Here is a 13,635-nt window from a genome sequence, read left to right on the forward strand (position 1 = left end):
CATGTAAACTTGTTCTCAGCGTATGAGATATGTGTATTATTGTTCTAGATTTAGATCAGTGATGGCGAACTTATTAGATGATTTTGCATGGCATGCGAATGTTTTATTTTGAAGAAAAAAAATTACTCACAATAATTAAAAAAAAACACAAGAAAGTGTTACAAATAAATGTATATTATGATAATATTAAAAAATAATGACAACGTATTTTCTTCCGTTTTTAATATTATTTTTACCAATAGTATTTATCAATCGATGCGCAAACGGAAACGACGAAATTTATGCATAAATGACGTATTGCATTGTATAAAAAATAGCAGGCAAATACTCTTCAAGTAAATATATAATTGCATAGGTTGGTCATTAGGCTTTATGCGCCATATAATATCATCGGACTGACCTCATCAGGCGACAGGGGAAGCTGCGCCACGAAACTCTTGATTTTGATAGATTTACAATAATTGAAACAAATCGGGCAATTAAAAATAAAAATATTCGACTAACACACCTGATGAAATTTATCGACAGTCATTCGAATATAAATAGCTACTTTTGCGTAAAACATAATCGCTAAAAATGGAAAACCGTTCAGATTATATGGAAGAAGCGTGGTTAAAATGCTTCAACCATCTCTCTGAAAATTTAAAAAACAAAAAAAAAGTGTTAAAGAATAAAAGATATGCCTTCCTTCGGTTAAAAACACACACTGAAAAATAGAATCGAACTCGAACTTAATTGTAATTTTTTTAATAATTTTCTTATAAACTATTTTTACATTTTTTTTGCACGAAAAACTGCTCGGTACGTCAAACAGTCGAGCCAAAATTTCCCAAATATCATTTTATGACTGTTGTGCTGATCAGTTTGTTATGGGGAAAGAAGTGAAAAAATAGTTTTTAATAATGCTACAAAGAAAATGTTAAAATTACAATGGAGTTCTTGAGATTCTGTTTTTCACCTTGTTTCTAGCCGAAGTCTGTCATTATTATTTTTTAATATTATATTATACAATTATTTTTTTAAATTACCATAGATATTTTTTTCTCTTCAAAATAAAACATTCGCGTGCCATACAAAATCATCTTGCGTGCCACTAGTGGCACAGGTTCGCCATCACTGGTATGTATTCATATTTAAACTCTTTAGCACGATGCTGTAACAAAGAAGCTCTGAAATTGATGAATAAATTTATGTTTTTTTCGGGATGGAAAAAATAATATATTAAACTTTCACCTGTATAATAAATGCATGTCACCAAAAATGGATATATTTATATGGCTTTTGAAACAAGGAACCGTTCCCCAGTTTATAACGAAGATTTGTTAGTATTAAAGTGCTAATGTATCATGTTTTGTTGTTTGTTTCAGTTTGATCTGATGTTGTCAGAGGACGGAAGCGGTCGAGGTGCGGCGCTGGTAGCGGCCGTGGCATGCCGGCAACAATAACAGTGATCGTCTATTCAATAATTAATTTAAATTCATAAGTATTATGTAGTAACTTTTCGTAACATACCAATAGATAAGAATTGGGTTAGAGCATTAGTTGTAATTATTCACGAGTGTACAGTGACGATCGGCCCGATGGCGGGTCCGTGCGTGTCCGCGTGTCGCATTCTCGTGAGAAAATTTTATCCCGCTCATGAATGAAAAGCCGATATTAAAATTCTACCGCTCGACGGACACGATTTTACTTATTTTCGTAGCTAGGATTTGGGTTCCTCCGATAGACTGCATTTTAGAGTGATCTCCGGGTGAGATAGATTAAATGAAATTTACTTAGTAGGTTATCGAACGATCGATAATTTTCTATGTGTATAAAGTTACTTTTTAAGTATTTTAATGTTAGGGGCTAATTAATGATAAAATTTTATTTTACTTTCGTGTGTTACTTGTAAAATTATGTATGTGATGTGTGAGGACACCTATTTTTATCGCGTCCTTCGTTCTAGTGATACATAACGAAGAGTCTGTTTTAATTATGGATGCCGTTTGCCGTGCGGCCTGTATGGTGTAATTATTGAAAATCTATGAATATTTATAGCATGTTATGTACATAAACATTATGAGATGTAATTTTTTAACATTGTACATATTTATTGATCAGCCGGGTGCTGTTACGAATGTAATGAGTAATAATAGAAAAATAATTCTAAGTGTTTGAATGAATTTTGGTCCTTATTGGAAGCAAACGGCAAATTTAAAATTTATTTATGTAAATCAGTTGAAATAAAGACCTATGATATTAAATAATATATTGTTTTCAATTTCATTCTTTCATTTCATAATCTATATATATAAAACAAAGTCGGGTTAGTTACACCATTTATAACTCAAGAACGGCTGGACCGATTTTTATGATCTTTGATTTGTTGGATTTGTCTCCGCCCCGAATAGCAGAATAACTATTAAAATATTGGATAAATCACGGAAAAAATTAATTATGAAGAAAATTAATTTTTTCATACATTTTGTATGGAAAGGCTTTTGACTGACATTGATGAATTTGAACGATGAAAACCTCGCGCATTCGAAAATAAAAGAAAATCACAAAAAATTTAAATCCGTATACAACGCCATCTCTGATAGATGACAGAAACAATAAAGAAGAAACAAACAAACAAAAGAAAGAATGATAGTCGAAATGTCTAACTGTCAATGGTGTAGTGTGCCCAACATTTCGTGCTTCATGTCAACAGCTCAATTTGCTTGAAAAAGATACTCATTGGGATATGACAATCGCTGAAGCAATTGTTTCTGCATCTCCAAGTCAGATACACACATTTCTTGATATCATTATTTCGACATGCTTCCCATCGAATACACCTGAGCTGTGGAACAAGTAAAAGGATGACATGTCAGAAGACATTTTACATCGAATTTGTGTCAGTTCAGCGAATCCCGATCTCGAGGTGAATGAGGAGATACATAACCAGGCTTTGTTTTTGATCGAATACATGTGTTACCTCATGTGCGGCAGTTTTTTAGTCAAGTTAGGAATGCCAACGCCACATCGTGGAATGAACGACGCTTTCAATCGAGAATTGGAACGTGATCGTGAATATGATCGAGATGCATTGAACCAATCAGTTCGAACGAATGTACCACTGTTGAACCCTCAACAGAAGGAAGTGTACGATACGTTAATGAAGGCAATTGATGATGGAAATGGTGGCTTATTTTTCCTCGACGCGCCCGATGGAACTGGGAAGACATTCCTCATGTCATTGATTTTGGCTACTGTTCGTGCGAGATCCAAAAATGCTGTAGAAGTTGCTTCTTCTGGGATAGCGGCCACGTTGTTAGAAGGATGCCGAACGCCTCATTCAACGTTGAAATTGCCGACTGAGAAACCGACATGCAACATTGCGAAATACTCAGCAATGGCCAAAGTTTTGTTAGCAAGTAAAATCATCACCTGGGATAAATGCACAATGGCGCACAAACGCGCATTGAAAGCACTCAATCGAACTATGAAAGATCTGCGCAATGACTCAAGAAGTTTTGGAGGCGCAATGATTCTACTATCTGGCGATTTTCGCCAAACACTACCAGTCATTCCAAGATCGACCGCTGCTGATGAAATAAATGCTTGCCTCAAATCATCGACTCTGTGGTGCTATGTGAAGACACTTCAGCTGACGACAAACATGCGAGTTACATTGCTAAACGATCCGTCTGCCGAAGATTTCTCTAAGCAATTGCTGACTATCGGTAACGGCCGTGTTCCTGTCGATGAATCGAGCGGATTGATTTCGTTTCCGCTGAATTTTTCCAATTTTGTCTCAACTAAGGACGAACTCATCAACAAAGTGTTACCGAACATCATTGCTAATCACAAACATGACAATTGGTTGAGTGAACGAGCATTCTTGCGGTAAAGAACAAAGATGTGGATTACTTAAACTTCACAATTCAAAATCAAATCGTTGGTCCACTGTATTCCTTCAAATCTATAGACTGTGTAACAAACGAAGACGAAGCAACCAACTATCCAACTGAATTTTGAAACTCATTGGATCTGCCTGGCTTACCACCGCACAATTAACGACTGAAGGTTGGCTCGGTAGTCATCATTGAATTACAATATGTGAACTTACCAGACCCAGGATTCGAACATGGGACCCTCGACACTATATTTTTTTTTTTTGACCATGTCCGATCCTGATAGGATCATATGGGCCTCCACAGAGTGGAGGTTTGTATTGACAGATTTTGTTTTTTACGAGAAATGGATGTCAGCCACTTGCTCAACCTATTAGGTCCATACCCTGACACACAAATTGAAAAACAATATGTGTACTTGCCAGACCCAGGATTCGAACCTGGGACCCACGGCTTTATAGTCCAACGCTTATGCCGCGCGGCCACCGTGTATATACCGGCGCTTAATCCACGTAGTCATCGTGTGTGTACATTTATTGAACTTATTCATTTTGAGTATTCATTTTACCTTAATAAAAAACTGTTAAGTTAACACAAGATTATTGATTCTGAGGCGGTACGAAGTTTGCCGGGTCAGCTAGTATTTTATAAAATATATATAAAATATTATATAAAAAATAATATGAATGAGTTATGTATACATATTTCATTGAACTGAGGACCGACTTTATAAACTAATTTCAAGGTGGACAGAGGTGTGGTACATTGTAGATTAGTGAGGGACAAGATCCAGAGGAGACCAAATCCTACCCTGGTTTCATTCGCACATATATGAAATAATGATAGGTGAGACATGAAATGTAATTGATGCGATGACTTACATTCATACATAAGTGACTCCTTTCCCATGACGGCTTTTTTAATCCTTATAGCGCGAACGCCACAGCTGTTGTGTCCTGATTATGGGGCCATTAGATGTAATTAGCATGTATGTTATATGAATGTGGTAAGTAAAAATTAATTAAACGCTCTGCAGTAAATCGGTTAAGAAACAATTACGGATTTTCAGAGCCTCATTGATGACATTATTTTAGGCAACTGTAAAAAGGGACAATACATATTTATAAAATGAAATTAACATTTTGGTATAATATGTTTTACTCTTTATTTTGAAATTATGCTTCATACATAGTACAAATAAAATAACCCCAACATCCCAACATTAGTCTTCACTTATTAATAACTTCACTATGTAATCAAATTTGAGTAATAATTTAATCAGACCTATTAGTTTGTTACATTATTATCTTTATTATAAATTTAGCATGACTTCTTCAAAGAATAAATAATAACCGTTTTTGGATAATACATGTATAGGTCCTCACGTAAAACATTATTGATATATATATTTAAAACATCAGAGCAATGTTAGTGTTAACTTTTTCAAAATCTTTCATTTATTTGTATTTTGATTTACATAATTACACTGTCAAACTTTTACATCAGTCTCTGCATACCGATACTAATCAAATAGTTAGTCAAATCATCACTGTATATCAAATTTATAAAGAGAAAATTTTACAGTCACATCATCATGACATACAAGAGATTCTGTAGATTTTCAGTAACATCCCTGAATACAAATGTGTTAAGTAAATCATGACGGGTATTAGAATGATCTGGGAGGGTCGGCAGGAGAGGAATAGGAGCCGGCAAGAAAACAATTGTAGAAATGTATTGCCAGTCGAATTACCCCAGATATTTAATTTCTTTTAACGACCTGAATTTAAAACTTTGGAAAAACTTAAGTGTAACAATTTATTATTGTTGAATAGGCGTCGCACACCTCAGCCATAATTGAGAGGATGAGGATGACGAAGGGCACAAGTGATATGAGATTGGAGCAGCTTTCGTATCACCACATAGTATTTATCTATTTATGCGTGAAAAGGAATTCGACGTTTGATCTCATTCCATAAACTCCTGCGTATAAAATGTTATTATTTTCAAAGCAATGTACATCTGACTATGGTTACACCCCTTCAAACATTAATAAACGTAGTGAAATACATATTAATATTTTATCTCAGCATAAGAATAATCTTAACACAATGCTTACGGGCCCTTTTAATTAATTTTGTAATTAACGTGTTAATTTGCATTTGAAAAGCAATTAGCAAAAACACAATTTTGTGCGGCCCGTAAACATTGGGTTAACATTTGAAAATCTTAAGTCAAACAGTTAGGTAGAATTTATAAAAGCATATTTAACTGGGTTACTTTGCACTTAAATCTCTTTAATCCTCAGCTTCTCAATTACCTATAATTACTTTTTTTTATTACAATTGAAGCTATTAGTTGCAAAATCAATCACTTCCACTTTTCTTTACATTTGTTAATAATTTTATACATAATTTTTCCATCATATAGTGATTCATTAATTATCATCAAAATCACGCTTCTTTCACTTTTAAAATTAGGTAAAGGAAAGTTGCAAAGACATCTGGTACATGCAGTAGCTGATATATTGTTATATACCACAATATGGCTGTATAATAATTATTATGTTTTATGTTATTATATTTTGGCTTTCACATTTCTAATTATTCGATTTTATCTTTGTCAAAGAAATATTCTACCTGCCAGCTTTAGTATGACGAGCAGTATTATGTGGTTATCTCAAACTAAAACATTACGGAGGGTGCTGTCTTTGGAACTAATACTCTCAATTATTTAAAGCTGACCTTAATTTCAATATATGAAATATCAAACTTTTCAAATTACAAAATAATTAAATATGAATTAGATTAAGTGTCATGTAAAAAATACCACTCTTGCACATTCAACAAAGAGACTGCTTTATGTGTTCATGTATTCATACAATGCCATAATCGCATCAATAATTATATTAATAATAGGAACAAGAAAAAAACAGATGTTATTAAAACACATGTTGTATTAGTAATCAGATGTGTTTAAACACTTTATTACTAACTTGGAAATTAACAATTAATAAGTAGTTAGAAATAGGTAATAAACATTACATATTATTTTATGTAATTACAACATCTTTAGGTAGTACTGTTGAGAAACACTGGGTATAATATCTTTGGTAAAATTCAGCCAACGTAAAAAAAATAAATTGATAGTATTGCCGCAACTGTCAAATGAATTTGTGATTCTATTTTTATTTTACTTGAATAACTTTACTACAGAGATTAAACTTCCAAGATGCAGATAGATAGCCATTACGGTATTCAAACGCCAATAGGAACAATATGAGAAGGTCAAGTTATGTTATTAATAATGTCAATTGACGACAAGTCGTCAAGCTGAATTTGACAAATGTTATCATGCGGTGTTCCTCAAAAGTGTTACCAATATTTATACACTGGATTTTTATGACTGGCGTGTGTGTAAAATTATGTTCGGCAAATGCAATCTGGTTGGGGTTTGACGGCAGGTTTGGTGTTTGAGAGTCGTTGCGTGGCGGCTGATCCATACTGAATGCCGGATCCTGTCCTCTCCGGGTCGAGCTCTCCCGTCTCTATCTTGGCCAGAATTATCTTGGAACATTTCAGGAAGGCCTCTTCTACGTTTTCTCCAGTCTTTGCACTTGTTTCTAGGAACATCAATTCTGTAAAATTAGACAATTTTTTTAAACCATGTCCGATCCTAAGATAGGTCCGCAGAGTGGAGGTAGTTATTAATACATTTTTGTTTTTTTATGAGAAATGAATGTTAAGTCAGTTGCTCAACCTATTAGGTCCATACTCTTCCAAACACGCATTGATAAAGATTTGAATTTCCCAGACAGTTTTAAGGAGACATTATAACAAAATATATTATTAGGTTAATTTATCATTAAAAAGGAGTTGTTTATTGTAATGAAAGCTGGTAGGTACCTATTGACTTTACAAATCTTGGATATTTTACATGCATTTCAACCATATGCGTGAATAGTTTTTCAATATTGTCGGCGAAAACACCAATTAGGTAGGTACTTGGACACTTAACTAGTGTCATAAACGTAATCCGATTCCGGCGGCATCCTGGCCAGTCAGATTTTATTGCTTAGGGTCGAAATGTTTTTAAACAATAGACACATTAACAGTTTTAAGAAAATTTTTGACGGTATTTTAACTCGGTATACTCGATAAGTAGCTCGTTATAAAAGTGAATAAATGAATGGAGAAAATCATAAACTAAAATGTCAACGAATGTTTTCTCGTTACATCTGAGATCTCACTATATCCGTGATCGTAACAACCGAGTTCGACTGTATTAGTTAATTATGTTTGAAACTAAAACACAATATTTTGTATACTTCCACATGTTTTATTCATACAATTATTACAACAATATCAATATAAACACACATATAAACTAGCGAACCAAAACAATGTGTCAGAGACTTAATATAAAAGTAGACGTCGGTGGCTCAACTTTTGCGATTTATGTTTGCAAGTTTGAACTTGTCGCAGTTTTCGTGTGTACATTTGAGCCATAGAAGTGGCGAAGTAAGCGTCTGACACATACGATACAAGTGGTAGATACTAGTGTAACTAGAGTTTACACTAGTTGAATTTGGTGTCAGACATAAATATCACGATATAAGTATCCAGGTATAAACGTACCATTAGATTTGTGCATTTGCATCACCCACGTATTACGGACCATTTTGCAACTATTCATTGGACAGCCTTGGTACTAATCGTTATTAGATTACTTTGATTAAGTACTATGTCTATTACACCAATTAAGTAAATTACCATTTTAATTAGAGTTAAATAAGGATCGCAATATCACAAATATATTATTATTCTAGAGCTATTTCCGTTTTGCGAGCGATTGTGTGCCTTATTTATCATGTCCGATAGGTCCAAAAAAAAATTCAATCCCCAATATTCTATTACGGTGTATTCGATTGATCCATAATAATTTTTACCATTCCACGCATCACTATTTTTTACCATGCATTTATGTGGGAAAACATTTTTTTGACATGTGTGCAACACTGAATAACAAATAATTTCCAACATGGCGCCGTGCCTTGCTCCATATTTAAATTTTATTTTAAAATGCATTTTTACTAATATAAAAACATTTTCGACAAACTATTTTTAATCAGATAAACATGATAAACTGATACATGTACTTTATTATTTTTATCTATTTATGTTCCTATGAGATTTTAATCGCGAATTGATTCATATTCATAATAGCACATCAAACTTTTTGCCCCTCTGCGCGCATACCTACAATATAATAACCTTTCAACAAAGTGTATTCATTGTTTTGTGCATTATTTACGTTAATTAAGTAGGTACTTAAGAAATATTATTTTTTTAACGTCCCTTTAACCGAGCACAACAAACAAAAGTTATGGTCGTCATTTTTAACTGTTCTTTAAATCAAAAGGCAATGATCCTATTACTGGGTAGCATCAAGACGTGAAAATACTGCACTGGGGGGGTATGAATTGCATTAAATTGCGGTGCAAACTATACTGGATTCCAAATTTTGAATGATGAGGAAAGAATATCAGAGGAAAAAGATCAAGAAGACAAAGACGAGATTCCCGAGGGAGGAAATATTGGTCCTGTACATTCTGAAACTTTTCAATACTTAGATGTCCCGCCTAGCTGGAAAAATGTAACCGAAGACAACTTATATGTACAACGATTTTTAACGTTTACCAATTTTCACAACCGCAACTGGTCAAATACCAATATACAATGATAACATCGCGTCTCGCTAGGCTTGAAGAATGAGATTAGTGAGACAGTCGGACTTTTTCATGTAAACAGTTATTATTGCGATAGTTTAAAATACACAGTATTGGTGCTAATAAATCCATGCATGTGTACAAGCACTCTATAAGGAAGACGCTTTATCAATTATTATGCCACCACAATTTGATAAATATCTAGTAAATAATTCATTATCATGAATTACATATTATTCTCTCTTCCTCTATAAATTAATGATTTCCCTTCGTAATGAAATTACAAATTTTTAATATGCGCAACCTAAGTACATACCGACGAGGTTAATAAGAAAAATCAACGCTTACCATTTTCCTGTGCGAATTGACTGGCCTCCATAAAAGTAACTTCTCTGGACTGCTCCAAATCTCTCTTGTTACCAACTAGCAATATGACAATATTGGCTCCGGCCAATGTTTTGGCGTCCCTCAACCAATTGGACAGGGCATTGAAAGAGTCCCGGGAAGTGATGTCGTAAACCAGAAGAGCCCCGGCGGCGCCTCTGTAATAAGACCTCGTGACGGATCTGAACCTCTCCTGACCGGCGGTGTCCCATATCTGAAGTTTCGTGGATTTGCCACCAATGTTTATAATCTTCGAACCAAACTCCACTCCGACCGTGTGACATCTGTCATCTTTGACTGAAAAAATATTGAGCCAAATTATTTATTTGATTCATTTTATCGGATGACGCATTGATTCTCAACCGGTTTCCACAGGACCCTGGGGTTCCGTAATACTTCATACTGAAAAAAAGTAGGAATTGAAATGGGTAATGAAGTAATAAAAAGATTTAATGTTACTAATTTGAAACAATGGATCTTTTTGAAAATGCAGCTTGGTGAGATAATGCACATAGTTATTATTGAAGTAGCGAGAGCTGGGGGAGGAATTTAAGTAGCACGAAGTAATGTACTAATAATAATTGAAGAATTTGGTGTCAGTAATAAACAAATGTCATTGCCTAGGTCAGGGTCGACGAACCTTTTAACGAATGCGTGCCAAAATTTCCCAAATAATATTTTTCAACTCTCTGGCGTGCCGAGCAGTTAGGGGGAAAAACAGTTTTCAAAATTCTAATGATGACATTCTAAATACTACTCACAGAACATCACACATATAGCTTTATCACTTTTTTCAATTACACCATACATTTCGGTCCACCAATTTTGAAACTGTCTGCCTGAATTACTACAATTAGCTTCACCAAGTTTGGTCTTAAGCATTATAAATCGATCAAAATTATGGGTTTGCGGCACGGCATTCCCCGCGGCCTGATGAGGCTAGTGGGATAATAGTATATGTGACGCATAAAGTCTAAGGACTGACCTATGCAATTATATTACATTTATATTAAATGTAATGATTATTCTCGAAGAGTATTTGCCTGCTATTTTTATACAATGCGATCTGTCATTATGATTATTAGTGTAGGTATTTTTTTTCTTCGAACGGGTGCCATGCAAAATCATCATCTCGCGTGTCACTGGTGGCACGCGTGCCATAGGTTCGCCACCACTGGCCTAGGTACTATGCAGTGTTCATTTTCTGTCTTGATGGAAATGCATTGTATTAATTAAAATAAAAACACAATATGCAGTACTGGTTTCACATCTTTGAATGAAGCAGAATTAGTACTACATACAGGCGGTCCTCGACTTTCGTAAGTTCTACTTTCGTACATTTCTCAAAATTTAGATTTTTGTTGATAATGCAAAAACTGTACGCTTCCATGCAGTCACTCCCCTCTCCACCGCTCCCTCTCTTGACAAGCTCACAAAAAAAACACCTGAGTGCTAATGCGCCTCGTCAACTTTATCATACCCATTAATAAATAAAAATTTAAAAATACACTTTATGATGTTCACAATTTCAGGAACCAATTGTGTACAAAAGTCGAGGATCACTTATATTGTGTTTTATTTCAATTAATTACAGCACAGTGTTGATATTTACTAATTTTCTGGCAAAGATGTCGTAGTATGTGATAAGTTAAATCAATGACACACTCTAGGGGGCGACCAAATAAAGGATTGCGATAAACACAATTTTCGAAAGAGTATTCCGTGGAGTTGACAAATCTTACTTCTGCAGCATAAACAGGGTGCCGATGTTTTTTGATATAATTTTAAAAGATTTTCTTTGGAAAAATATAGCCAGTAATTTATAGTAAGTAGGTAGGAATAAAATTAGTAAGACGTGGGATTCGGCACTTTGCTGAGAGATGTCATTGATCACTGTTTTACATATCTCTATTGTAATTTCGTTATCTGAGATTTTACGAAAGCTTCAAAGGTTATGTTTCATTAAACAAAAACAGTTGGGAATCAATGGATGGTGACTAAGCACATATTTTTATTTTTAAAGGAAGGATTATAGATAATAGACATCCACATTACCATTGTTTTGATAGATTTAATACATTATGTCACAAAATTTCGCCTCAACGTTTATTTGTCATAATTGACGGCTTAAATTCTACTACAAAATACTTGCGTCAATTAGCAATAATTGTGTTATGTTTTACAAAAATGACATGGCATTGAACTGTAAACATTAGTTTTAAACCATGTACATAGACATGTTTTTTTGTTGTAAAATTTATCTGTAGAATTATGAGTATAAAAAATAAACAAATCAAAGGTCACTTCATCTCACATTATTTGACATTACACTGCCTCGCTGTTGACATTACAGAATTTACAGCTACCTAATTATTTTTCTATTCTTGAAAATTCTCATAGAAATACTTCAGCTAGGATGCTTGAATCTTATTGGATCAAAAGTGTTGTCTTCAACCAATGTATACAACCAGTGTACACATAATAATATTATGGTTGTGAAACAAGAACCCTAAATGCAGGAAAGATCCAAAAATTGGGAGTACCGCAGCGTGATGTGAAAAGGTGCATGTTGGATAGTTTGCTACAAATGAATCTGCAATGCGAAACGACTTGCAGTTGATTTAATTATTAGTGTTGGAGGGTAGACACACGAGCAGTAATTCGAGGACGCACACCGTTGCAAAATGTCAGTGAGTAATATTATATTATTGCGAACATACCAGTTGTAAAGATTTTGAAAAAAAAGATTTATTATTCTAGTCCACAAAGCTGTCTTTTGTCTGGTCAGATGTCTAAAGTACTGCCGATGAGAAGATCGATCTATCTTGATTGTATGTCGACGCGTTGTGACTGTCACGTTTGCTACACATGTGCCTTGGCTCTTAGTAGGTAGTATTTTGTTCCGCTTCGCTTTCATATAATATTTATGCTGTCTTCTAGAGATTTTGCTAATGATAGTGATTATTGGTGCTTTCTAATTTATAAGAATTTGTATTGATAATTTAACTACAGTTTTTACAGTATATCAAATAGCAAGATGTATTATAGATGACCATTACAATTTTTAAAAAGAGCTTATTATTACTATTATCTACATTAGTTGTGTTAGATGAAGATATTAGGTACTGTTCGGTTATCAGGAATACAGCGGAAAACACATTGTGTCAAATAGTGTCTTAAATCATAAATATAATCATATAATGACATACATCTGTTCCCGATAAAGTTGTTAAGTAGAGAAGACTTTCCGGACGCGGCGCTTCCGATGATCAAGAATTTGAAAAGGTATTCTGAAACGTAAAAAGGAAGACACTGTTATTGTATAGCGAGATGTCACCCGTATTTAGTTTAATAAAAGTGTATTATTAATATTTTTAACTTACCGTAGGACTCGGACATCTTGTGATCAGTGTAGTTTAGCCGTATCGGATGAAGATGAAATTGCAACGGAATACTTCTGACATTTCAATATCAACGCATCTGACAAGACAACAAACAGATTTTTTTATTATTATTTTCCTTATATTTTATCGGTGACGCAACACTTCGCAGATAACATGGATTTTTTTGGATTCACAAAATATTCACAGCATTGTTGTGATTATTAAATTTCTATGGGAGTAAATAGAATTAATTGAATAT

At 34.0% G+C, this 13,635-nt stretch overlaps 2 protein-coding genes across 4 annotated transcripts in view; one reads left to right on the forward strand and one right to left on the reverse strand.

The window, feature by feature from the left end:
• The window catches only part of Hex-A (Hexokinase A), an 88,751-nt gene extending 86,502 nt beyond the window's left edge, over positions 1 to 2,249 (forward strand). For all 3 annotated transcript variants that reach the window (XM_085941841.1, XM_085941842.1, XM_085941840.1), the window contains exon 9: positions 1,368 to 2,249. In XM_085941841.1, coding sequence (XP_085797967.1) covers positions 1,368 to 1,445 — 78 coding nt within the window. In that variant the 3' untranslated portion in view covers positions 1,446 to 2,249. The remainder of the gene's footprint in view (positions 1 to 1,367) is intronic.
• Positions 2,250 to 5,021: 2,772 nt separating this feature from the next.
• Positions 5,022 to 13,475, reverse strand: Rab4 (RAS oncogene family member Rab4). The gene is made up of 4 exons (XM_085941843.1): positions 13,377 to 13,475; positions 13,203 to 13,283; positions 9,958 to 10,290; positions 5,022 to 7,518 (listed from the first exon to the last, which is right to left on the reverse strand). The coding sequence occupies exons 1-4, from the start codon at positions 13,390 to 13,392 to the stop codon at positions 7,304 to 7,306; spliced, it is 645 nt and encodes a 214-aa protein (XP_085797969.1). The 5' UTR covers positions 13,393 to 13,475; the 3' UTR covers positions 5,022 to 7,303.
• Positions 13,476 to 13,635: the final 160 nt, after the last annotated feature.

This window comes from Rhyacophila brunnea, unplaced genomic scaffold, assembly GCF_057557595.1.
Source record: "Rhyacophila brunnea isolate RB1 unplaced genomic scaffold, BYU_Rbru_1.0 scaffold_14, whole genome shotgun sequence".
NCBI lineage: Eukaryota > Metazoa > Arthropoda > Insecta > Trichoptera > Rhyacophilidae > Rhyacophila > Rhyacophila brunnea.

Excerpts from the sequence above, each read along its gene's own strand:
- Rab4 (XM_085941843.1), bottom strand. Across the intron at positions 10,291-13,202 it reads CAACTTTATCGGGAACAGAT|TCAAAGATGACAGATGTCAC; the intron begins GTATGTCATTAT and ends ATATTTTTTCAG. Across the intron at positions 7,519-9,957 it reads TCAATTCGCACAGGAAAATG|AATTGATGTTCCTAGAAACA; the intron begins GTAAGCGTTGAT and ends CTAATTTTACAG.